The sequence below is a fragment of the Bombus pascuorum genome, chromosome 6 (assembly GCF_905332965.1).
Source record: "Bombus pascuorum chromosome 6, iyBomPasc1.1, whole genome shotgun sequence".
In the NCBI taxonomy this organism is placed as follows: Eukaryota; Metazoa; Arthropoda; class Insecta; order Hymenoptera; family Apidae; genus Bombus; species Bombus pascuorum.
The window spans coordinates 5263133-5286322 of NC_083493.1; the positions used below are offsets into that span (position 1 = coordinate 5263133).

At 32.3% G+C, this 23190-nt stretch overlaps 3 protein-coding genes across 17 annotated transcripts; 2 read left to right on the forward strand and 1 right to left on the reverse strand.

Moving 5' to 3' along the window:
- The first annotated feature begins 267 nt into the window (after nt 1-267).
- On the forward strand, nt 268-15265 carry LOC132908182 (calpain-A). Of its 14 annotated transcripts, none has more exons than XM_060961935.1 (17): nt 2088-2325; nt 3465-3582; nt 4132-4281; nt 8271-8447; nt 8982-9169; nt 9260-9563; nt 9631-9812; nt 10265-10515; nt 10597-10754; nt 10882-11099; nt 11195-11237; nt 11603-11647; nt 11844-11973; nt 13046-13180; nt 13863-13990; nt 14161-14356; nt 14432-15265. In XM_060961935.1, the coding sequence occupies exons 3-17, from the start codon at nt 4204-4206 to the stop codon at nt 14515-14517; spliced, it is 2319 nt and encodes a 772-aa protein (XP_060817918.1). In that variant the 5' UTR covers nt 2088-2325; nt 3465-3582; nt 4132-4203; the 3' UTR covers nt 14518-15265. The 14 variants fall into 14 exon arrangements, with proteins under 14 accessions (XP_060817913.1, XP_060817918.1, XP_060817919.1 ...); XM_060961936.1 differs by having other exon boundaries at nt 2088-2302; XM_060961930.1 differs by lacking the exons at nt 2088-2325; nt 3465-3582; nt 4132-4281 and adding exons at nt 268-410; nt 657-789.
- A 1057-nt stretch (nt 15266-16322) lies between these two features.
- LOC132908179 (regulator of nonsense transcripts 2) lies at nt 16323-21271 on the forward strand. The gene is made up of 2 exons (XM_060961913.1): nt 16323-16433; nt 17020-21271. The coding sequence occupies exon 2, from the start codon at nt 17036-17038 to the stop codon at nt 20492-20494; it is 3459 nt and encodes a 1152-aa protein (XP_060817896.1). The 5' UTR covers nt 16323-16433; nt 17020-17035; the 3' UTR covers nt 20495-21271.
- Nucleotides 21184-23118, reverse strand: LOC132908214 (methylosome subunit pICln). Of its 2 annotated transcripts, none has more exons than XM_060962006.1 (6): nt 22829-23118; nt 22316-22441; nt 22098-22243; nt 21723-21899; nt 21561-21650; nt 21184-21477 (listed from the first exon to the last, which is right to left on the reverse strand). In XM_060962006.1, the coding sequence occupies exons 2-6, from the start codon at nt 22432-22434 to the stop codon at nt 21386-21388; spliced, it is 624 nt and encodes a 207-aa protein (XP_060817989.1). In that variant the 5' UTR covers nt 22435-22441; nt 22829-23118; the 3' UTR covers nt 21184-21385. The 2 variants fall into 2 exon arrangements, with proteins under 2 accessions (XP_060817989.1, XP_060817990.1); XM_060962007.1 differs by having other exon boundaries at nt 22825-23118.
- Nucleotides 23119-23190: the final 72 nt, after the last annotated feature.

Genomic DNA, 23190 nt, shown 5'->3' on the forward strand with positions numbered 1-23190 from the left:
AATCCTTGTCGTAAAATGTCGAGCAACAGAAATAACGTTGTCATCTTGATATTGATATAAATTCTTGAGATAGCTCGGTCAAACATACAGATGTCCAGGCGTCTCAAAATATAGGTATGTATAAGCGAAGAAAACTGCAAACGAGCAGACAAGCAGATAGTAGCAGGCATCGATAGAACGAAGAAGAAGGGGTACAGACTACAGACGACAATTCGAGTGTAGTTTTCGACGAACAGTGCGCGTTTGTGCCATCCTTTCGACAATCTCGCCACCTACTCTACAGTTTCGTACGCTCGCGATTATATTTACCGCGGTATCTTCATTAAGGAGATGTCGAATTATTCTTACTATTACGTGAAAGTTGTCGCCGACGGCACCGATAACTCGAAAACCTACAAATTTTTAAAAGGGTAAGCTTTCGGTAGGACGATATTCCGACGACGTATCATCGGCATATTATGTTCGGTTTCTCTCTTTTCATCATTCGTCTGTCCAAGATTGCCTGTGTGATCGCCGACAGCGTGAAAAGTGATAGATCGCGTTACTCGAAATTCCTAAAAGGGAATAAAACGTCAGTGTGGAATGCACGTGGTTCGCCCTAATTCGTACGAACAGCATAGATGTTAATTTCTGCAGAAAAGGTGATTTATTCGTAGGAATCCCATCTTGTTTAAACCACCAGAGGACACATGGTCCACATATGGTCGCTACAATCTTTTGTCACGGTTGCTCCGAGGAGGACTGTCTGGTTCAGGTGATATCCATCATCCAGCGAATGCCGTTTTTAAGGTCCGTGCTTGGTCAATCGCATACTTTTTAATGATTATCGTTAAAACCGCTAACATTCAAGCCTATTGATGTAATATCTAAACAGACGATAAGAGAAACTAATAGAACGAGAAACTACTACACCCGGTGATTTATCAACTAATTTCTCTTCTATTCTTCTCTTTTATCCGCCTTCTTAATAACATTTTACGACTGATTTACTCGCCTGAAAGACATTCCACCGAGCGAATACACTGCCAGTGAAATAAATTCACTCGGTAAAAGCGAGAATGAAGTCGAGACGTCGCGTCGGCGGACGATGCTCGAGTAATGTCAGTAAGGGGAAATCCTTTTTTTTCTCAAGCACCATTTGGAACGCTGCCAAATTTAGCCTTAACCTAAAATGAACCCCCTCGTATACACGATGCCGACTATAACGTGAAACGAAATTTGTATTTTTAGTCTCGTACTGCCAAGGTTGTTCCCCAGTTTTCCTGTTGCCACATTTCAAACCAGCTTCCAACATAAAGCCTCCCTATCTTTCATTTAGTGACTGTTTCTCTTTGAAAAATATCATTTCCATGTTACTTACGATACTGTTTAATCCATATCTATTTTACACATATCGTATAAAATCGAAATATTAATCGAAATACTTGAGATTTCGTTATTCAGATTTTATTACGTACGGTATATTAATAATTAATCGATCGTTTCTTGTTCATTGTACTCGGCTGAATTTTACACGCAACGCCAAAGTATTGCACCGATAGAATCAGATAATATCGTTTAGATCTTCGTAATTCAATTTTACAAAATCATCTCGGTAAAGATTACAAGACAACGCGTTATTCTCTTTGGCACAAGAATGTCTTTTAAACTATATCATTGTGCAAGATGTAGCAACAGATTACGCTTATTGCATTACCTATATTATATTGCATGTGTCTGATATTTGACGATCTTCCACCCAAGGTTCAATTTATCAGAATAATCGCTAAATATACATTATTACAGCGCCTATTTCACGGTACAATAATTCCACGAACGATATTATCTGGAAAAAAAATTTTTTTTTTAATTTAAGCAGACTGGTAAACACTAAAACTTATCATTGTTATACTTGATTCATTCAAGATAAATAGTGGAATTCCATAATTTTTAACTTTCTATATTTAGATAGATAAATGAGTCAAGAAAAACATAATGAAACAGAGAAATTTTAGACACTATAGCGTTTCCATACAACTACATATGTTTTTATATATGCAATAATTGGGCGTCACGACGCGTCGTGGCGCCGACACCGCGCCGTCGTTCATCGAGCGGGGAGGATGCTTTCGTTCCAGAGATCTACCTCTCAAGAAAAGTCAGTGTTTCTCGAGTATTTCTGCATCGAAGATGTTTTCACGGTATCGTGGCTGAGTTTCTTAACGAAAGTACCAAAATACCTTAACAAAGGTTTAACAAGATAAACTTAGTGCAACTTCGTGGATTTTGTCGTAAAATTTCGGCGTTATCGTTCGACCATATTGTAAATGTTGTCGGCAATTAATGGTATAAACGAAATTTAAATATCAGACACGAAGAGTTCTTTTGTGTTTACATCACTTTTACTCTGAAGGATCGCTGAAGAATTGAATTTCGTTGGATAACCGGAAAATACGGTAAATGAAAGCTTTTCCTGCGTATCGTAGTGATGTTGACACTGTGACACTACCCGACGTACCGTGAACGATTTGATTTCCTATTGATATTCACTCTATCCGTCAATATACTTTATTTAAACGAACGTCTTACTGAAATTACATATCGACATATGATACACAAATCAATTGAGACTCAAACGACTCTAGCAGAAAATAATTTAATTTTCAATAATGGCAGCATAATGATTAAAAAAATATAACACTTATTTTTTACGCCTTGTTTTCAATTATATTTCAATAGTAAAGTTCTCGGTAACCATTAGATATGTTATTCGAAAAATTGGATGATCGTTTTGTTTGTCAATTGAAACGAATGAATCAGAATTGAAAGATCAAAGAATATCGTATGTTGTATAGAAGACGTTGAAAATTTCTTTCGATTACTCTTTTGATGGATTCTTTTGACTTGCGAAATTGATTAAAAAAGCGAGAAACAAAAAATGCAGAAATGTAAAAATTACTCAGAATCTTTTTTATTTGAAATTTCATAATTACTATCAATGTGGATCAATGTCTAGGTACTTCAAGGTAGTGATACGTCAGACTAAATTTGGAGGTCGATGCTCGAAAACTGTGTGACGCATCGTCATCGTTAATGCCTATATTTTCACATGGCATCCTTTTAGGGCATCATATTTTTTCTTAACATTATACTGCGCAAAAATATGTCTCATCCATACTAAAACTGAATCAATCTTTTTACTTTTACTAATATTCAAGTAAAATTAAAAAATAATAGGGTTACATTAAACTCATCGTTACGAGTAATTATCTTTAATATCGCAAATAAGCATTTATTATAATTATTTACTTGCCGACTATTATGACTGAAAAAATTCAGATATAAAGTTGTTCGTATTTAACGCATTTATTGAAAAACTTGCATGTGATATTGTTAAAATTCCGGTTATCAATGAGATTTTAAATCGATTATGTTTCAATTTTACCATATGTATTCACTTTCACTTTCACTTCACTGGTTAACAGCCTCTTTTAAGGAAAATTGATTTTTCAAACAACAACGACAAAAACTACAAAATTTTAAGCAATATTACGCTCCGTTGCAATAATCTATAGCGTGAGCCACTGTGGAACTGGAAGACAGGTTAGTTACGCCAGAAGCAACTGAAAGGTTACGAAACTGTAATAAAAACAGGAGTATATAACAGGTGAATTATATACATATATTCTCTACAAATTCACGACATATATATGCACGTATACGTAGTTAAATCGTTAGTCATTCGTCTTCCACATCTACGTTGTGTGATATCGTGAACGTTCAACGAAGTACCAACAATACATCCGGAATTCAGTGATATATGTATATGTGTAAGTTCGAATCGTATAACGTACATTTCACGAAGGTGAATTTAGCAAACCTTTTTCTATCAATCGATCGGAAAACCATCGAGTTACGTTAAAAAGCATGTACGTTTTCAAGTTTTGTTCAATGAGTTAGGTGTCAGTACGGTCGAAGCATATAAAAACTGGTGCTCGAAGTAGCAAGTTGTTATCACTCGCAACGTTTCAGGAAGACGCCCTTATCAGCCGACGCTATTTATTCTGACTCTCATCGAATACATCTGAATAATAAAAAGATTTTTTTGTACGACGCGTGACACGTTCCTATTGATTTTACATTTCCGTACAGTTCCGGGACTCTGACAACGACGGATAATTCGGAATCCTGAATAGAGATCTGTCAAATCTTAACAACAGCAGAATGAATCACTTTTCGTATGGATGGAAACCTGAAGTGGTCGAACCAGAATTTATACAACAAGTAGCGTCGAAAGCGGAAGTGAGTATTAGTATGAAGCTACAATTTTATGGCTATTAATTGTAGGAATAGGTTCGTATTACATAAAGTCAAAGTAATTGTTAAACGTCTGTTCAACACCGATTACGCAATAAAGTTGATTGGAAATTAGATCGCAAGGATGTATTTAAAGTTTAAAAAGTCGCGCTCTACATGTTAATTCGCGACATGTTTCATAGATGGTGTATATGTTATTCTATTGAACCGCATGCGCTAGGGTCCAAAAGTATAGAAATATACCGAACAGAGCCGAATGAAGTCGAACACAGACGAATTATAATGCCTATTTATACTCGTAGTTTGTGTATATGGACAGTTTGACGAATCGCAATTGCAAAATTATGCCAGGGAACGGAATGTCAACATATCGGATTCGTTCTTTTTCGTATACAATGACTGATATTTGGCATTAGAAAAAAATTCCACAGAAGACTCGTCTGCGTTATGGCGTCTTTAGCCGTGTTGCGTGACGAAACCTAGGTAAGGGTAAGAGGAGAATGATCTCAGTCCGTGTCTCCAGACTTGTCAACGTAACGGTTCTGTGTGCGCACTGTGAAAACCCGTGGAATAACAGCTTTGGAATTTCTGTGTGACTTTCGTTTATCGCCTAAAGTCTGAATTATCTGGTTGGATATAACGAACACGCGACATAAGCTAGCTACTAGATACTCTAATCAGAGTGTAATCATTGTGAAAAATGAGTTATTATTACGGTGATGGGAACGGAGCTGCACTCGACGATGTATTCGTTAAGGCGGCGGTCGAAGTTAAACGATTCCTCCCGTCGCTTTTCAACATCAAAGTGGTACGCGTTTCTCTAAAGCGACGACCAATTTCTTATTGTTAGGTTTTTAATCAATCAACTTACAATGCTGTTCCACTGCGTTGTTATTGTCATCGTTCTTCTTAATTGAAAATACCTTGAAAAACTTGTTTCAAATGATTTTATCTGAACGACAACGCTTTTAATAGGTCATGTTTCTTTTAACGTTTTGAAATACTCTGTATATTCTCGCATTTCATTTAGTGGTGGTAGAAGCGATAAACTATTTGCTTGATTTTATATAGAATAATTGTACAAGTAATTATTTTTTTAACTAACAAGATTGAAATATTTGTGTCATTTATATGAAATTCTTCATTCAGTTTAAAACTAAACAAAGCGTACATTTTATTGCTATTGCGTTTTATTACATTAAAAGTAAAACTGTAGAAAGATTGATGAATACTCTTCGATTTCGATGATTTTTGAATATGTTGTAGAAATCGATGTTTTGAACAACTCTTCCTTATACGTATAAGACTGGACTCGCTTAGTTTTCGAGATATTCGCCAAAAACTGCCGGTAACCAATACCGATATATATGTTGCCACAGACGTACAACTATAGACAGAATTCGTTGTAACGGTATCGGCAGTTCCTTTCGAATACGCCGAAAACTAAGCGAGTCCAGTCCAAATATGTAGAGGAAAAAGTTGTTCAAAACATCGATTTCTGGAACACATCCAAAAATCATCGAAATCGAAGGGTAGTCAGTCTTTCTACAGTTTCACCGCGCTAAATAATATCCTATACTTATTAACAACAAATGATCACGTTAATCTTATGTTAATAATTATTTGATAATCTTGCTTCAGGGAAATATGAAATAGATCCTAGCTATATAAAAAAAACTATAATAAATAGAATTTTCTACAACAATCATATACATGGTATTAATTTTCCTCGACATCTTTGTATGTGTGTGTATCACGTTACTAATTCTCAGATGCATTCTGCAACTTAAAATTACATGTAATGCGTTTAATTCGTTGCTGTATGTATCTGATGACGTTAACTTTCCAACTAATTTGGCTTACGTTTTATTGCATGTTTGGACATTTCGTCAGGTATCTATTTTTAATTATTATGATAATTAACCGGTTTCAGGTTTTATATGTGACTCTTTACAAACTCTACTCATAAAATATGTTACTGCTTTCCTTACATTTACTTTTTCTAAACATACTCTTTACTTATCATTATATAGGCTTTGCCTAATTACTTTCATCCATTAATTTAATTAATCCTAAACTCTTAGCAACCTTCTAACAATGATATTCTGGTCGCATATTTAGATACGTATCATGTATTACGTTACATCTGTGTTAATTAAACCATTTATCTGTATTCGTTCGGTACTGTCTTTGAAAATTAACGGACACATTTCGGTGATGATATAATCTAATTGCTTTAACTACGTCAGTATTTACTCGAACAAATTCACTGCAGAAAAATTGATGTAATAATAAGATTCACAGATGTCATTTACATTCGGTGTACGCATGATACTTAAGAGCAGTTTAAAACCGGAAGTCGTACTCGATTGAAATAAAGCTACGCGACTAAAGTGTTACAAACATTCCAACATGTATGTGACTTTTTATGTCTCTAGATTCGTAAACGTCTCTTTATCGTTTTTTCATAAATATTCGTTGACGTATTTAAATAAGTTAAAGTTAAAGTTTGATTGGTGAGAGATAGAGGCAATGAAATATTTTCATATTATGAAAAAGAAAATAGAGAGAAAATATAGCATTGTTATTTCGATATTATTTCCAGTAAATTAATCCAAGTGCTGAGAAGAATGGAGTAACGAAGTTAGAGTGATCATTTTAAAAGATGATGACGTTCCGTTGCGACAATTCAATGAACGCGTACGCATTCTTTATCTCTCGTGATGTGTTTGCAAGAAATATGATTAAATAAAATGCTCCTATCATGCGTCATGTGTACATGTTATTACTCAACTTCTCATTCATCGCACGTGCACTAAGAACACTACTCTAGGATAGGAAAACGTGTTTTGTTAAGTTTATTTACACGAGATCCGAAACAACTTTTTCTTCTATGAATAAGTAAAAAGTATCCTATAAATACAACTACAAAGGATTTCACACGGAACCAAGATCCAGATTAAAAAATCTTATTCTATAATTGCGTAAAGAATTAATTGTTGTCCGCTTACACGATACTCTCGGCTACATACTGAATCGATATAGTAAATGTTTAAAACGATCAGCATCTTTTTCTACGTAGAAAACCATTTCACTTACAATAAAAATTTGATAACGTTTACCTTTCCAAATAAAGTAGCTATATACCTTTTGTTGATAAAATTTGTAAATTAACAAAGCTCTGGTATATCACTGATATCACTGATATCACCTGATGCTAAGTGACTAAGATACTAACGTCTATAACGAGAAGTTGCTTTGTGCGCACTTTTTAAATTGCAACCAACCATATCTTGATACGTAATCTGAAATAGCTGTGGTCAAGCTTTCTTCCGTTTGTAATTACGTTTTGTCATATGTGATAAAATTAATGGGAGGTTTGCAGCCACAGTATACTTCCGTCTGCAATCGAGATACATACACTTTAGTTTGTTTATTACAGTAAAAGTATTTAAACGTTCAAACAGCTAGGCACATATTTTCATTCTTCTTAATTTTTAATCAGAACAAGATAATTCTAGTGGAATTTTGTGCACACGATTGTAATTTCGGTTACGGTATACGATCATTTTTACTCGTCGATATATCAAAATGGAACGACGAAAGTACACGAATTACAGATACTTAAATTATATAGCGGAAGGTGTAGCTGAGTTAAAACTGTCACCCAAATTAGAACATGCCAAAAATATCAGTATCGAGAAAAAGAGCACGGTTCCTAATATCGCTCAAGGAAAACTTCTATCTTATACAAAATTCTCTGAAAAAGAAAACTTAAATTCTCGATCGAAATCAACAAAAGAAAAAAACACTTACAAAGACAAACCTCTAAGGACAACCGCAAATTTTATCGGGAAACCCTACTATAACGTAGGCTATCGTAGGAATTGTTTGTTAAAATTATTGTTACGAAGAAGAAAGATTTCGTATGAAAAAGTATAGAACTGTGTAGAAAGGCATTGTTTCTGTTTCAGTTAGGAGAAAAGGGTTCTGGCTTCAGACCCCGAGCAGCGGTTCAAGATTTTAGCAAACTTAAGCAAGAATGTTTGGCTACGGGGACACTTTTCGAGGATCCCGAATTTCCAGCGGATGATTCATCGTTATATTTCTCGAAAAGGCCAGACAGATATATAGAATGGAAACGACCGATGGTAGGTCATCTTTATCTGTATCTCCAACTCTTTATAATTTACGATGTCATGTATCGTGTATCTATATTTTTTAAGCTGTTTTTTTGTTTGTACGGTAATTACAGAGTTCTAGAAAATATTACACAGAAAATATTCATCCAATTTGCTCCGATATTTTCTTTCTTCGGCTGTAATTTTTTAGGCTGATAAAGCTTTAATCGAGGACCAAGTGTGATATCGTATCGTAGAAATAAAAGCCTGTAGGAAGCCGTCGATGATATGTATGATATCATCGATTGAGTGTCAAAATACTATTCAAGCTGTTTGCTTGTATCTTTATGTCATATTGCGTAATGTACATGGTTTAAAACATTTTCCCATTTCGATGCCACTTGTGTTTATGGAATTCTAATCTCCAAAGAAATCTCGAAATAAAATTGTAATAATAATAATAAAACGTAGTAAAGCGTCGACTACAAGGGGATGATGACGGTCCAATTACGTAGTCTTAACCAGAATAATTGTTAATATTTACATTGGAGTATTTGATTACAGGAAATCGCAGACAACCCTCAACTGTTCGTCGAGGGTTTTTCCAGATTCGACGTTCAGCAGGGCGAATTAGGAGATTGTTGGCTGCTGGCAGCAGTCGCAAATCTCACTATGGATGCCAATTTGTTTTTCCAAGTAGTCCCAGAAGACCAGAGTTTCGAGGAAAACTACGCCGGTATATTTCATTTCAGGTATTCCCACGGCTGATTATCATACTGCGTAGATTGAAAACGTTTATTCGGCTAAATCTCTATACATATATACGTATTAACGTTAAACAGATTCTGGCAGTACGGTAGATGGGTAGACGTGGTGATTGACGACAGATTACCGACCTACCGCGGCGAATTGGTATACCTGCATTCGGCTGAGATCAACGAATTCTGGAGTGCTCTTTTGGAAAAGGCGTACGCGAAGCTTCATGGCTCGTACGAAGCTTTGAAAGGTGGAACCACCTGTGAGGCCATGGAGGATTTTACAGGTGGTGTGACGGAAATGTATCAAATGGACCAAACCCCTCCAAATCTATTTAGTATTTTGCTAAAAGCTTTCGAAAGGAACTCGCTAATGGGCTGCTCGATAGAGGTAGACCAGACGTTTCTTATCTTCTGTGCTCATTGGACGAGCGTAATCAAGCTAATTATTATTTTAGCCTGATCCAAATATATTGGAAGCCGAGACGCCTCAAGGACTGATAAGAGGCCATGCTTACAGTATTACACGTGTCAAATATGTGGAGATTCAAACGCCAAACCAATTTGGGAAAATACCGCTACTTAGGCTTAGAAATCCATGGGGTAACGAGGCAGAATGGAATGGTCCGTGGAGCGATCAGTAAGTTATTCATCAGATTGGGTGGTTAGCACCCTTAAGAGAAAGTTGCTAACGAAAGATACCGAACGGGAGAAAAACTAACTTTCCCGTATCTTCCCGTAGTAGATAAAAATGTAAAGAACACTCGAAATAAAAGATGCTTGTTTGGTCTGAAGGACCTTAGCCATGAAAATGCCAAGATTTACTTAAGAATATTGAGGGTACGCAGCAAGGATGTGTAGACATCTTGCCATTTTGCTCTCGGTGTGCAGCCTGGTCTCTGATGTGGATTGAGATGTGATTGATGTTACAGTCACGTAGACCTTTTCCGCGAAACTATTCGATTGAAGGACCGACGATACATTGTTAGGCCTGTCGGCACTTAGGCTTTCTCGCGATATTGTTTATAGTTTACCCGATATCTCTTAGGCCTCTCGTCCACGATACTACGAAAATGAATGTTTGTTTAATAGATCACCAGAATGGAGATTCATTCCCGATCATGAGAAGGAAGAGCTAGGCTTAACCTTCGACATGGATGGTGAATTTTGGATGTCATTCCAGGACTTTACGCGATATTTTACGCAACTAGAAATATGTAACTTGAATCCAGACTCGTTGACCGAAGACGATCTAAATGCCGGGAAAAAGAAATGGGAGATGAGCGTGTTCGAAGGGGAATGGGTACGCGGTGTTACGGCAGGAGGATGTAGGAACTTTTTAGGTAAATGTTCCTTTTCGTTAGTATTCGTCGTTCTCGTTATTCTAAAATACTAATAGATGTTATCTTTGATGTGGCTCGCAGAAACCTTCTGGCATAATCCGCAATACCGAATTACTCTCGAGTACCCAGATGAAGATGATGATAAATGTACAGTCATTGTTGCGTTGATGCAGAAAAATAGGCGAGCACAGAGAAGAATGGGTGCAGAATGTCTGACAATTGGATTTGCCATATACCATGTATGTACTTATGTAGAACTGATAATGTTAAAAAAGGATCCATATCCTAGTAATTTTTAAATATTCGTACAATTTTATTACGATTATGGGAAATAATATGCTGATTACAATGATTGTAAATATACAGTTGGAGTATCCTGAACGGTTACCCAAGCCATTGGACATTAATTTCTTCAAGTACAACGCGTCGGTTGCAAGATCGCCAGCATTTATAAATTTACGAGAAGTAACGTGCCGTTTCAAATTACCACCTGGTGTATATTGCATAGTTCCAAGTACGTTTGACCCTAATGAAGAGGGTGAATTTTTGCTGAGAATATTCTCCGAAAATAAGAACAATATGGAGTAAGTAATCTCTTCCTTAAATTAAAAAAGATGTAAGAAGAGAGAGGGAGAGAGAAAGAAACTAAAATATTGATATTAAAATTATATTCTTTCAGAGAAAATGACGATGAAGTTGGTGTTGGAGAAATTGATGATAGGGTAAGAGAGATAGTGTTTGATATTTGTTTTTTACACAATGTATCGCACAGTTGATGTACGTGCACAGTCAGCATGACGATTAATTTTGTACAACTCATTAACACACATTGTAATACAAGTAACGAATTGAAAACCGGTTCATTATTTACACTATGTATTTGCATACTGATAACCTAAATCTAAACTGTTAAGCTTTTGTAATGCTTTTAAAGAATATCGATGTTTACAGTATAGATCTACCATGTATGTGTTTGGTTCCAACTACCAATGTGTAACAAAATTGATCTAAGAAAATTTACTCGATGATCATGAATCTTAATTAATAATCCGTAACGATTCGCATGTTGATGTTGCTTGGCTTCTAGGTCATTAATCCCAAAGGTGATAACGAACACGGAGATGGAGATAAGGTAAGTAATGTGCACGCTAATATGTTTTTAATTAAATTCACACACTAACAAGATCCAATTATAATTTTTACAACAAATGCAAATGCAACGTTTAATATAGTATGTCTAATAATAATTAATAAAATCTCTGTGATATTGGACTTTATGAATTATCTTTATATGTATTATTAAATTTGTATATTTTTATCTTTTCAAGGTTCGAGAAGAACCAGATCCAGACCGTAATGCAGACAAAGTTCGAGAATTTTTCAAAAAGCTCGCTGGTGACGATATGGAAGTGGATTGGATGGAGCTAAAGGAAATTTTAGATTTTGCAATGCGAAAAGGTATAGTTATTTGTACTTAATTTGTTTATATTAGCCGCATATCAAAATAATTCAGTTACAGTAATACCAAAGACTACGTTATAAGTAAAATTGAGAAAAATGTTTTGCATTTATAATTTATTTCACTATACAGGTATCTAAATATAATTGAAATGTGTACATCTTATATAATTGCGGTTAATATCTGTTTATTATATGTACTATATAATGTACATGTACAGTATTATATCTACTATATCACACTACTCATGAAATAGTATTACACGTATTGTATATATTTTTAAGAGAAAATTCTGTTAGAAATAAGTTATTGATTTTATTTAATTGTTACGGCTGTCTGCTTATTATTCAAGAAGAAAGCTTTTATACCTTTACTTTCTCACAATAAGCTTCCGAAATAATGCTTTTTTGTTTAATACCGTTTGCTGTTATTGACCATAGTAGAATTTACGTAATTACGCTTTTTCGTCATCAATCATTCATTCGTTTAGAATACTTTGTGGAAAGACACGTAAATAGCACAATGCATTCTGATTTCGTAGCACTTCGATTAATTTGTTTTCACGTGAATCAATTATATACTGTGTGAACGCTAATGCAACTCAAATTTCATTCTCATAATTGTGCATGTTTTGTTTCTTGCTGTATAATTACTTCATACGTACTATACATAAATACATTTGGGTCCACATGGGAGATAGAAATACCTCGAGAGTCCATATTGTACTGTAATTAATTCACATTCTGGTTAAAATTGTTTCTTAACGTAACATGATACGACTAATAAACTGTTCGATCAGAATTTTTTAATTGACTTCCAAATTAACATTTGTTACGATTAAAATTTCAAGACAATTTAAAAGTGATAGAAATCTGGCAACATTTCTAGAGAAAGCTTTTCTTTACATAAGAATCAAATGTACTGATAATACATACGATTTGTATACGAATTAATGAAAATATCTGTAATAGTATTGAAAATTTGTGATTTTTAACATGTATATTGATCGATCTGACCCGAATGTACATATGTAAAATTTAATGTTAACATGTAGCTGTATGTTACGGGTAGAACTACCACAGTCGGCGCGTCGTAGTGAGGCTCATGCCCCTGAAACTGTACAAGGAAATGGTTCGTTTATCGACACTCTCATCTCACTGCTGTGCGGCATTGTTTGTAATAATGAACAGTACAGTAAGATTGTAGGTAAGGCATCGTCTAGTCTAGTACTTACATAGTACATACTTCACACTACAGGTCATACGTATGTAACATAGGAGACAGATATTTTGAAACATTAGGTCTTTTCAGAAGAAAAATGAGTTATTAGAACGCAATCGTAATTCTTCCTTTTAACTTTTTTAACATTTCAATCCTCGATAATAGTACCGCAAATTTTATATTAAGAAGGCATCGTTCATTTTATCCGATTGTTAAATGTAATACGTAATTTATAACTAATTGTTTGAAACAAATAACAAACGTATGTGTATAATTGTAGAAGCGAGGCAAAAAAGCTCAAAGAACGAATAATTAAAAAAGTTTGTGCATGTGCCTTTATCATAAAGAACATATACATATAAACCATTAACGATGTTGCTTGAAATATAATTCATCAGACTTCGAATGCAAAATGTCGATAAAAATCTGTAGCTTTACCATATAATCTTATTATAATTATAACCTATTGTTGTCTATTTATATTTTTTATATCTGTGATGTTGTCACCTTCAATTATATATCTAACGATAATCCTTTAATATCTTCTACTTTGTAAGGTTTCAGAAGTTTATGTAGTTGATCAAAATGTACAATATAAAACAATACATTTAAGTTTAATCGATTATAACGTTCAATATTATAAACATAAATGATTTCTATATTTCAGAAACGAATGATAAAGGATTCAGTAAGGATGTATGCCGTAGTATGGTGGCCATGCTAGATGTAGATCACTCTGGAAAACTCGGATTTGAAGAATTTCGAACATTATGGAACGACATAAGGAAATGGAGGGTATGCTAATTTATTGCTATTAATTGTTCACAATTTGATACAAAAATTAGATAAATAGATTAGTATATGAGAAAGATTATTTTTTTGGTGGATCATCCACTTTCCATTTATTAAAGAAACATCTGTAATTAGATGAGAACAAAAAGCTTTACAAAACATTTGTTTTTCAGGCTGTATTTAAATTATACGACAAAGACGAATCGGGATATTTGAGCGCGTTTGAATTGAGGCAAGCATTAAATAGCGCAGGCTATCGACTCAATAATCACATTTTAAATATCTTGGTACATCGTTACGGAACAAAGGATGGTATGATCACCTTTGATGATTACATCATGTGCGCAGTTCGACTCAAGACAATGATAGGTAAACGAATATCGATAAATAGAATAGGACATCTATATCATAATATAGAAATTAACGAATATTTCCATTTCTCAGATATTTTCAGAGAACGAGATCCAGACTTAACTAATACGGCGACATTCACAATGGAAGAATGGATAGAGAAAACGTTATACTCGTAATCTAATGCGTGTATCAAAATCATTGATAAAGATAAGAGAAGATAAATACGTTCGTATCTTTTGTCATGCTATGTATGTATTAGGAAATACTTGACGATTCCATCACGTTTTTCATCTTGAAAAATTGTTTTTTCTATACTGCTGTTTTCCAATTTGCTGATTGTACATTGATCAAACATGAAGTAAAAACACAAGATATTTATTACAAGAATATTTGTTTAGATATATATTATTAGCAATGTTCTGTAAATCTAAATGTATGACATTTTATAAAGTTTATATTAGTATCACAATTCCTTTCAAAAAGTGCATAGAAAAGAAGGGAAACAGACATAAAATTTTACTATCTATAATAAATAATTTATTCTTTGTATTTTTGTCGATACTGTTATACATGTAAAGAGAATGTGCCTTAGTTAATGTATCGTTGTACCTATAAAATCTAATTATCTTAAAATGATAATAATTTATTATATCGAAAACTAGTCTATATTTTATACATGCTTTATCATCTCCTTCTCTTTCAATTATGGAGTATACGAAAATTATAAGATCCAAAGCTCTGTTTATATACTCCACACTAAATAAAGTTTAAAAACTCTGTATTTAGTGTGAGAAATATCTTTTTATTTTCTTTCTTTCACAATTATTGTAAAAAATTTCTTTACCATGTATTTTTATGATATATAAAAAAATATTTTTACAAAGGATATTGTAAACAACAAAAAGTTTAATAAGATAAATTAAACTTACGTATTGTTGAATTCAACCGTCTGTCTATCTTGTTCCCGTTTATCTATTATACGATCAAATAAGTCAGACTTGAAATAATTTACAACTTCTCCAATGCATAATGAATTTATAATCATAAAGCAAATTGTTTTCATCACTATAACGATTCATGCTTTTATCTCGAAATATACCTAGAAAGTAAAAAAACTGTTTCACCGCTTTGTAAAAAATGTATCCACGAATAAATATTTTAGTTGTCTCCTTAAAACACACTTCACATATATTCGTAAATTTAAATATAATTCAATTTAATCTAATTAGTATCAACGATTACTATATAATAGAACAATAAAACTTTTTTTCACAGTCACTACGCAATCATCTAAATTTTTTCACTATGAATGAAACAAATAGCTTAATGTTATTATCGTGAATACACAACAAAATATAATTATTTCGAAAGGCTTACAAGTCACTTTTACACTGATTATACTGACTTGGAATATTTTTTCACTATCATGAAGGTAGATATAAATCTAATCTCTGCCTGATTACGACTGAGCAGCATAACTTTTAAACCATTTCTTCTTGGCGGCTTACTGACAGTTTGAATAACATATATAAATAAATATAGCTGTGTGTACGTATAGCACTGTATATATTTAAGTACTATCAGGCATTACGTATATGTAGTATTATACAGAGAAATTAGCTTTAATATTATACTAAAAATTAGAAAATAATAATTAAAGTTATAACTGTATTTCTTTGTAGTATAAATTTTAGTATAATTATTTTAGTACAATTATTGTATGTTTACTTATTAACGACTATATATGTATTACAATAAATTTTAATTTTGTTACCTATACCGAAGTTTTTAAATTTTAAAGAATTTATTAAATAGAGAACCTTTAGATAAAGCAGAAATGTCATTCTTTATAATTAAAATTTATCTTTTATCGCAAAAATAAAATATAAGAGATCCATAATATTTTTTATTTCTATCCTGTTTATAGTGATTAACATCAGAAAGGAAATCTCTCTTAATGTCATATGCGCATGTGCATACATATATATTCATGTATTCAAACGCTGAAGCAATTTTTCATATTGGTGTTAGTAGATGTTAGTAAGATATCAGTTTTCGTCTGCCATAAACTAACCTCATTTGCTTTTAAAAGGTAAGAAAGTAAATAATTTTAAAAGGTTTATAACATAATTCTATAAAATAAGATCAGTGTACTAATTTTCATTTTCAACCTATTTTACATAATTTATTTAATTTTTATGCATTTTATATTACTTATTATGAATGTAAACATGTCATATATCAAGTATATATTTAAATAAATATAAAGAAATCATATCATCTATAAAAAAAAAGATTCTTTTTATACAGTATAAGTAAATGTTATTTTCTCATAACATATTTATTAATTATAAACATGTTTTATATATATATAATTTATTTCTATGTATAAAACTGAATAATTTCTGATAGTATATAAATTTGCAAATACAAATTATAATATTTCATTGAATACTTTTATTGCTTAGATTAGAAGAATATTCATTCTCGTCTTCATAACATTTTCCTGTTAATATTCCAATATTGTTAACATAACTTGTAATCTAGAGAAAGATCAATAAGTGATAATTAATATATACATTGTTATAATAATCATTATTGTCTTATATGCATAATAATTGTAAGTAGCTTTTTCAAATGATATTTTGTAAAAACTCATAATAAAATATATATTTTAGATAACAGGTTTGAACAATGTCAGAAGTTCAAGAAATAGTACCAGAAGCAACAGAAGCAGTAGAAGCAACTGTAGAACAAGATGCTGTATCTGAGGAAGATAAACAATATTTGACTGATTATATAAAGGAAACAGAACAGCGACTAAATGCAAAAGAAGAACTTCGGGCAGCTAATTTAAATCCTAATAGACCACCAGAAACATATTTCAGCAAATTAGATTCAACACTGAAAAGAAATACTACGTTTGTTAAGAAATTAAAAAATTTTAGTAGTACACAATTAGATACAGTTCTAAAGGATATGATACATTTAAATTTGACAAAATATGTAAGTGAAGTTGCTACTGCTTTGGTGGATGCTAAATTAAAAATGACAGATGTTGCACCTGCTATTAAGGTATGCAGCTTTTTGCATCAGACATACGCAGAATTTTCAACTCATTTTTTTGAGAATTGGCAAAGAATTTTATCTCTGAAGGTTGTAGACAAGATTGCAAATCCAAGCAAACTTAGAGTAGATCTTCGATTTTATGCTGAACTGGTTAATGCAGGGATTTTCACCCATAAGCAAGGATTACCTCTGCTTGGTTCTGCATTAACGGTTTTAATTAATATGGATAAAGAAGAACATAATAATGCAAGCATCATATTAAGCTTCTGCAAACATTGTGGTGAAGATTATGCAGGTCTTGTATCTAAAAGAGTAAGGGAAATATCCGAAAAGTTGAATATAACTATACCCAAAAGCAAATTACTTTCTCCTGATAAACAACAAAATGTGAGATTATTGTTACGAGATTACTACAATTCATTATGTAAACATTTATTAAAAGAACATAAGGATCTTCAAGCTTTTGAGAAACAAAATCGAAAGATTTTACAAACTAGAGGCGAGCTAAGCTCTGAAAGAAAAGAAAAACTTGAGAGTCTTCAAGTATCCTATGATCGTTTACTTAATAACGTGCAAAGTTTTTCTGATACTTTAGATGAACCTATGCCAGAACTTCCTGTAAATAGCGAGATGAAAGCAGAAGCAGAAGAATCATTGAAAATGATTAGCGAAGGAGAAGAAAATAGTATCCTAGAGGATATGTGGGGAGATGAAGAAACCAGACGATTTTATGAAGTTTTGCCAGACTTAACAGTATTCCTTCCAGGATCATATTTGAAAGAAGTACCTAAACAAGATGCTCCAATAAGCGAAGAAGCTTTAGATGAGGAAATAACATTTGATGAACTAGAAGAAACTGAAAAAGTAGATGAACCTGAGGCAGAAGTGGAAGAACCACAAGTTTCGAATATAAGTAATAAAATACTTCTAGATGCATTTATAACGCATTTACCAAATTGCGTAAATCGTGAATTAATTGACAATGCGGCAGTACACTTCTTAATGAATCTCAACACGAAACATAACAAGAAAAAGCTAGTGAAAGCATTGTTTGGTGTTTCTAGAATTCGTTTAGATCTACTGCCATTTTATTCACGATTGGCAGCTATTCTTTATCCTGTTATGCCTGATGTTGGCAATGATTTATGTTCAATGTTAAAACATGACTTTAAATATCATGTACGAAAAAAGGATCAAATTAATATAGAATCAAAAATAAAAGTTGTTAGATACATTGGTGAACTTGTTAAATTTAAACTTTATTCAAAGATAGAAGCATTATATTGCTTGAAAGTTTTGCTACATGACTTTACACATCATCATATTGAAATGGCTTGTAATTTGTTGGAAACATGTGGAAGATACCTATTTTGTTCACCAGACTCACATCAAAGGACAAAAGTATATTTAGAACAAATGATGCGTAAGAAGGCAGTCACCGCATTAGATTCACGTTATGTAACAATAATTGAGAATGCATATTATTATGTAAATCCACCAGAATCTACTGGGGGTGTATCAAAGAAAGACAGACCACCTATTCATGAATTTATAAGGAAATTATTATACCAAGATCTCTCAAAAACAAATACAGATAAAGTTCTCAAATGGATGCGTAAACTAGATTGGGAAGATGAAAGTGTATCATCCTATGCTATTAAATGCCTCACAGCTGCATACAATGTTAAATATTTGAACATTCGATGTGTAGGAAGTTTATTAGCTGGGCTTGTTGCACATTACGAAACTATAGGTCCTCACGTAGTAGATGGTGTATTAGAAGACATAAGACTATGCATGGAAATTAATTTACCAAAATTTAATCAACGGCGTATTGCTATGGTTAAATATCTTGGAGAATTGTATAACTATCGTATGGTAGAAAGTGGAGATATTTTCCGAACGTTATATCTTTTGATTACATTTGGAGTCAGTATGGATCACTCCATACCAAGTATTTTAGATCCACCTGACCACCTTTTTAGAATTCGATTAGTCTGTACACTATTGGAAACTTGTGGACAGTACTTTAGTGGTGGTTCTAGCAAGAAGAAACTCGATTACTTTTTAATATTTTTCCAAAATTATTATTGGTTCAAATATACAGATCCTATTTGGACTCAAGAAAATCCATTTCCAGTGGGCATAGATTATATGTATCGTGATACATTAACAATGTTGAGACCAAAAATGCAATTGTTTCAAAGTTATAAAGAAGCACAATGTGCTGTGGAAGAATTGCGAAATACATTATATCCCACTCTTGGAAATCCTATTGCAGAGGATGGTATTGAACGTACTGATGCAGAACCTGATATGGGTGTAATTGCTGAAGGAGATGAAGATATAGCTGTAACATCTGGAAATGGTAGTGGAGATGCAAAAGGTGTGGCTGATTTGCATTTTGAAGAATCTGAAGATTGTTCTGAAGCACAATCAGAAGAAGATTGGACTGCTGATGCAGAAAGAGATTACACTATGGGTACACAAGAAAATACCCAAGGAGATCAAAGTCTTTCAGAAGGTGGTACTGATGGTGTTATTATGGATGTTACAGAATTAAATGCAGCATTACCGGCTGGCCCTAGAAGAGTAAGTTGTCCTGAAGATGATGACTTCTTGTCTGCTCTTGATAAGATGGTTTCAGATAATATACAAGATAGAATGCGAGATTCAGTAAAACCACAGCAAGTGGATATTTCAGTTCCTTTGCATGTAAAAAGTACTAAAAAAACATATGAACAACTGCAAGAAAGACCTTCTGATAATAGTACAGTCGATTTCGTACTTATGTTAAGGAAAGGTAATAAGCAACAATACAAGAATTTAGCAGTTCCTGTGTCATCAGAATTAGCAATGAATCTTCGAAATAGAGAACAGGAACAGAAAGAAGAGAAAGAACGAGTTAAAAGATTGACACTGAATATTACAGAAAGACAAGAAGAAGAAGATTATCAAGAAACAATTAACCAGAGTACCAGACCAGTGACAGTAAATTTAAATAGAGAGCGACGACAAAAATATAATCATCCTAAAGGTGCACCAGATGCAGATCTTATATTTGGCCCCAAAAAGATACGGTAGATGTATTTTAATGTTGTTGGAAATCAATACTTGTCATGTTAGAGGAAAACAGTGAATCTAAAATATGAACTATTTGATGTTTATGTTTTTGTGTAGGTTCTACAACAAATTTGTGATACTTTATTTTTTTTTTGAAATACATATCTGTATGTTGCTTATATAAATTTTCAATCATATAAATTTCAATGTAAAAACATATTTTATATTAAAAATGCAGAAATGTGTCATATATGTCAATATGTATTTGCATGTATGCATATGGAAAAAAAAGCTCTGTTGTATTTGAATAAGGTGTCTTTTCTCTGTTACTTTCACATTATAAATATACAAAATTACTAATAAAAAATCAATTTAGCTAATACTCAACATCAAGATTGTTTATTGTAAAATTTTTATTGCAGAATTTACATATTGACATAATATAATAAGTCGTATTAATAAATTATACTTCGATATTTTTAATAATTTAATTAAACTTTTATTAACAATAAAAAAGATACAATACGTTTAAAACTAATCACGATATTGTGTTGTTCGTCAAAATGGATAAACTTTTATAAATATTAGTATACCTTTCGGATAATTTGAAAAAATATTATATTAAGCTTCATTCTTATTGTATAAATAAATGTAGAAAACCAATAATTTTTTAAAAAACAAATACAAATATGCATACAAATAAGGAAATAAATTTGATATACAATTATTTATTTTTATCTAAAATATTATTACGGTGTACAAAATGAATATAAATAAATGTTAGCTGTTTTTATGTTTGATACTGCTCTCTTATACAGTCTGCCATAATATCACATATCTACCTTGGTATATGATACTGGTAATCATAAATTAATACTAAATTGCATGTTTGCATTATATTATCTCCATACTTTATAGATCTTCTTCTGCATCTTCAAATTGACCTGCTTCTATATCCATAGCATCATCTACTTCTGTACCATTGTGACTTGTCCCTATTTGTTCTAAAGGGATAAGAATAAAGAATCGTGATCTTTATAGAATATTGATTTCTTTATATTAAATCTATTAAAATTTTAAATATTACCTGTTGGTAAAATGTAGGGAGCATCACCAGCACCAACATCGTACTGTTCAAAATCATCTTCCTCTGCATCTTCATAAATATCTTCTTCGGCTACAAAGATATGTAAATTTTTATAACATATTTGATTGTTTAATAAAGGATTATTGAAACAGCTTTATTCACCATCAGAAAAACTATCTTGTGGATCAGGATGGAGAGCCTGACATTGGTTCATTGCTTGAAACATTGTCTCCAAATTATTTGTGTTGTCAGGAGCAAATCGCATTTCTGTGATAGGTGTATCTGCATCTTCAAATTCATTATCCGAGCCACTATCTGAAGCTGGTGGCAGTGGTACATCTATATGAAATATTATATTTAAAAAATATAAAAACATGAAATCTTAATATATTTAGCAAAAATTACATAGAAAGTAAAATCAGATTCTTAATATTAATAATCTGTATATAATTTAATTTTCACATATTACTGAACTTTATTTAAATTTTATTCTTCACTGGAAGACAAGCAATTGCATTCAAAGAGAACTTAACATACCTGGAAGATCTACTTTTGCATCGACCATAATATATAAACATTGTCTTGGGTGTGCTTGTTCATCTCGTGATATGGCATGTAAAGATATATGAGGGTATTCAAGTGAAAATCCCTGTTGTGTATCATAATTCACCCAAGAAAGTAAGCTGCCAACATGAACATCGTATTAAAAATTGAATATATTATGAAATATAAGATTACGTCATATTAGTACTTACCTCTCTGTGATATACAGAGTTCCTTTTCCTACTTCCCTATCATTAATATACACCGTAGTATTTAGTTCTTCATGGCGTATTCCCTCCTGTGGTGCAAGAAAATTGCTAAGCACTACCATCTTTTATCTGCAATATTTACTTGAGATATAGGACCAACAGTGTTTGATCAAATGAATTATTTAGACAAATATACAGACAGGAGGCAATAATAGATGAAAGGTTATGCCGGAATTTATAAAATTATAAATTTCGTTATATTATACACACAAATATATATAAATTAATATAATATAATATACGTATATACATTTCATAACATACAATAACACAAATTTCATACACACAAGTTCGGAAACATAACTAATTAATCATGCACTGTATTTAACGTAAAATGCAGTAAACAAAATTGTAATTGCATGCTTAAGATAGCAATCTTATTAGCTTTATAATACTTGTCTTTTATACTCAATTTAGCTAATACATAATCTATTGATCTATAAATTCGTTACCTACTTGTTTTTGCAAACAAATTATAAATAAGAAGAGAAAATCCTCCACCAAATGAACGAACTTGTAAACTTGACAACGATTTTATAACTTTAATTCTTACACAATACTTCGAGATCACTTTTTACGTTTCGAAATATATACGCGACAAAGTTCACTAAAGCTTTACAATCGCTAAAATCAATCAATATGAAGATTTTTCATTTTTTAATATTAGCAAATATACAACTTTTCCGCACCCTGTTGTGTTTGTATTTTACTTTATTAATGCAGAATACTTTTTCATGATAAACTATACATAGATGTTACACTAGTATACTTGAAAGGGCGGGAAGTTTTGTTGCATATTTTTGATATTACAATGAAAA

Bases quoted from the DNA above. Each gene is read 5' to 3' on its own strand.
- LOC132908182 (XM_060961928.1), top strand. From the start codon at position 7,888: ATGGAACGACGAAAGTACACGAATTACAGATACTTAAATTATATAGCG. The intron at 8,167-8,270 runs GTAGGCTATCGT...TTTCTGTTTCAG, and splicing joins TCGGGAAACCCTACTATAAC to TTAGGAGAAAAGGGTTCTGG. The intron at 8,448-8,981 runs GTAGGTCATCTT...ATTTGATTACAG, and splicing joins TAGAATGGAAACGACCGATG to GAAATCGCAGACAACCCTCA.
- LOC132908179 (XM_060961913.1), top strand. From the start codon at position 17,036: ATGTCAGAAGTTCAAGAAATAGTACCAGAAGCAACAGAAGCAGTAGAA.
- LOC132908214 (XM_060962006.1), bottom strand. From the start codon at position 22,434: ATGGTAGTGCTTAGCAATTTTCTTGCACCACAGGAGGGAATACGCCAT. The intron at 21,900-22,097 runs GTATGTTAAGTT...TATTTCATATAG, and splicing joins TGCAAAAGTAGATCTTCCAG to ATGTACCACTGCCACCAGCT. The intron at 21,651-21,722 runs GTGAATAAAGCT...ATATCTTTGTAG, and splicing joins ACAAGATAGTTTTTCTGATG to CCGAAGAAGATATTTATGAA.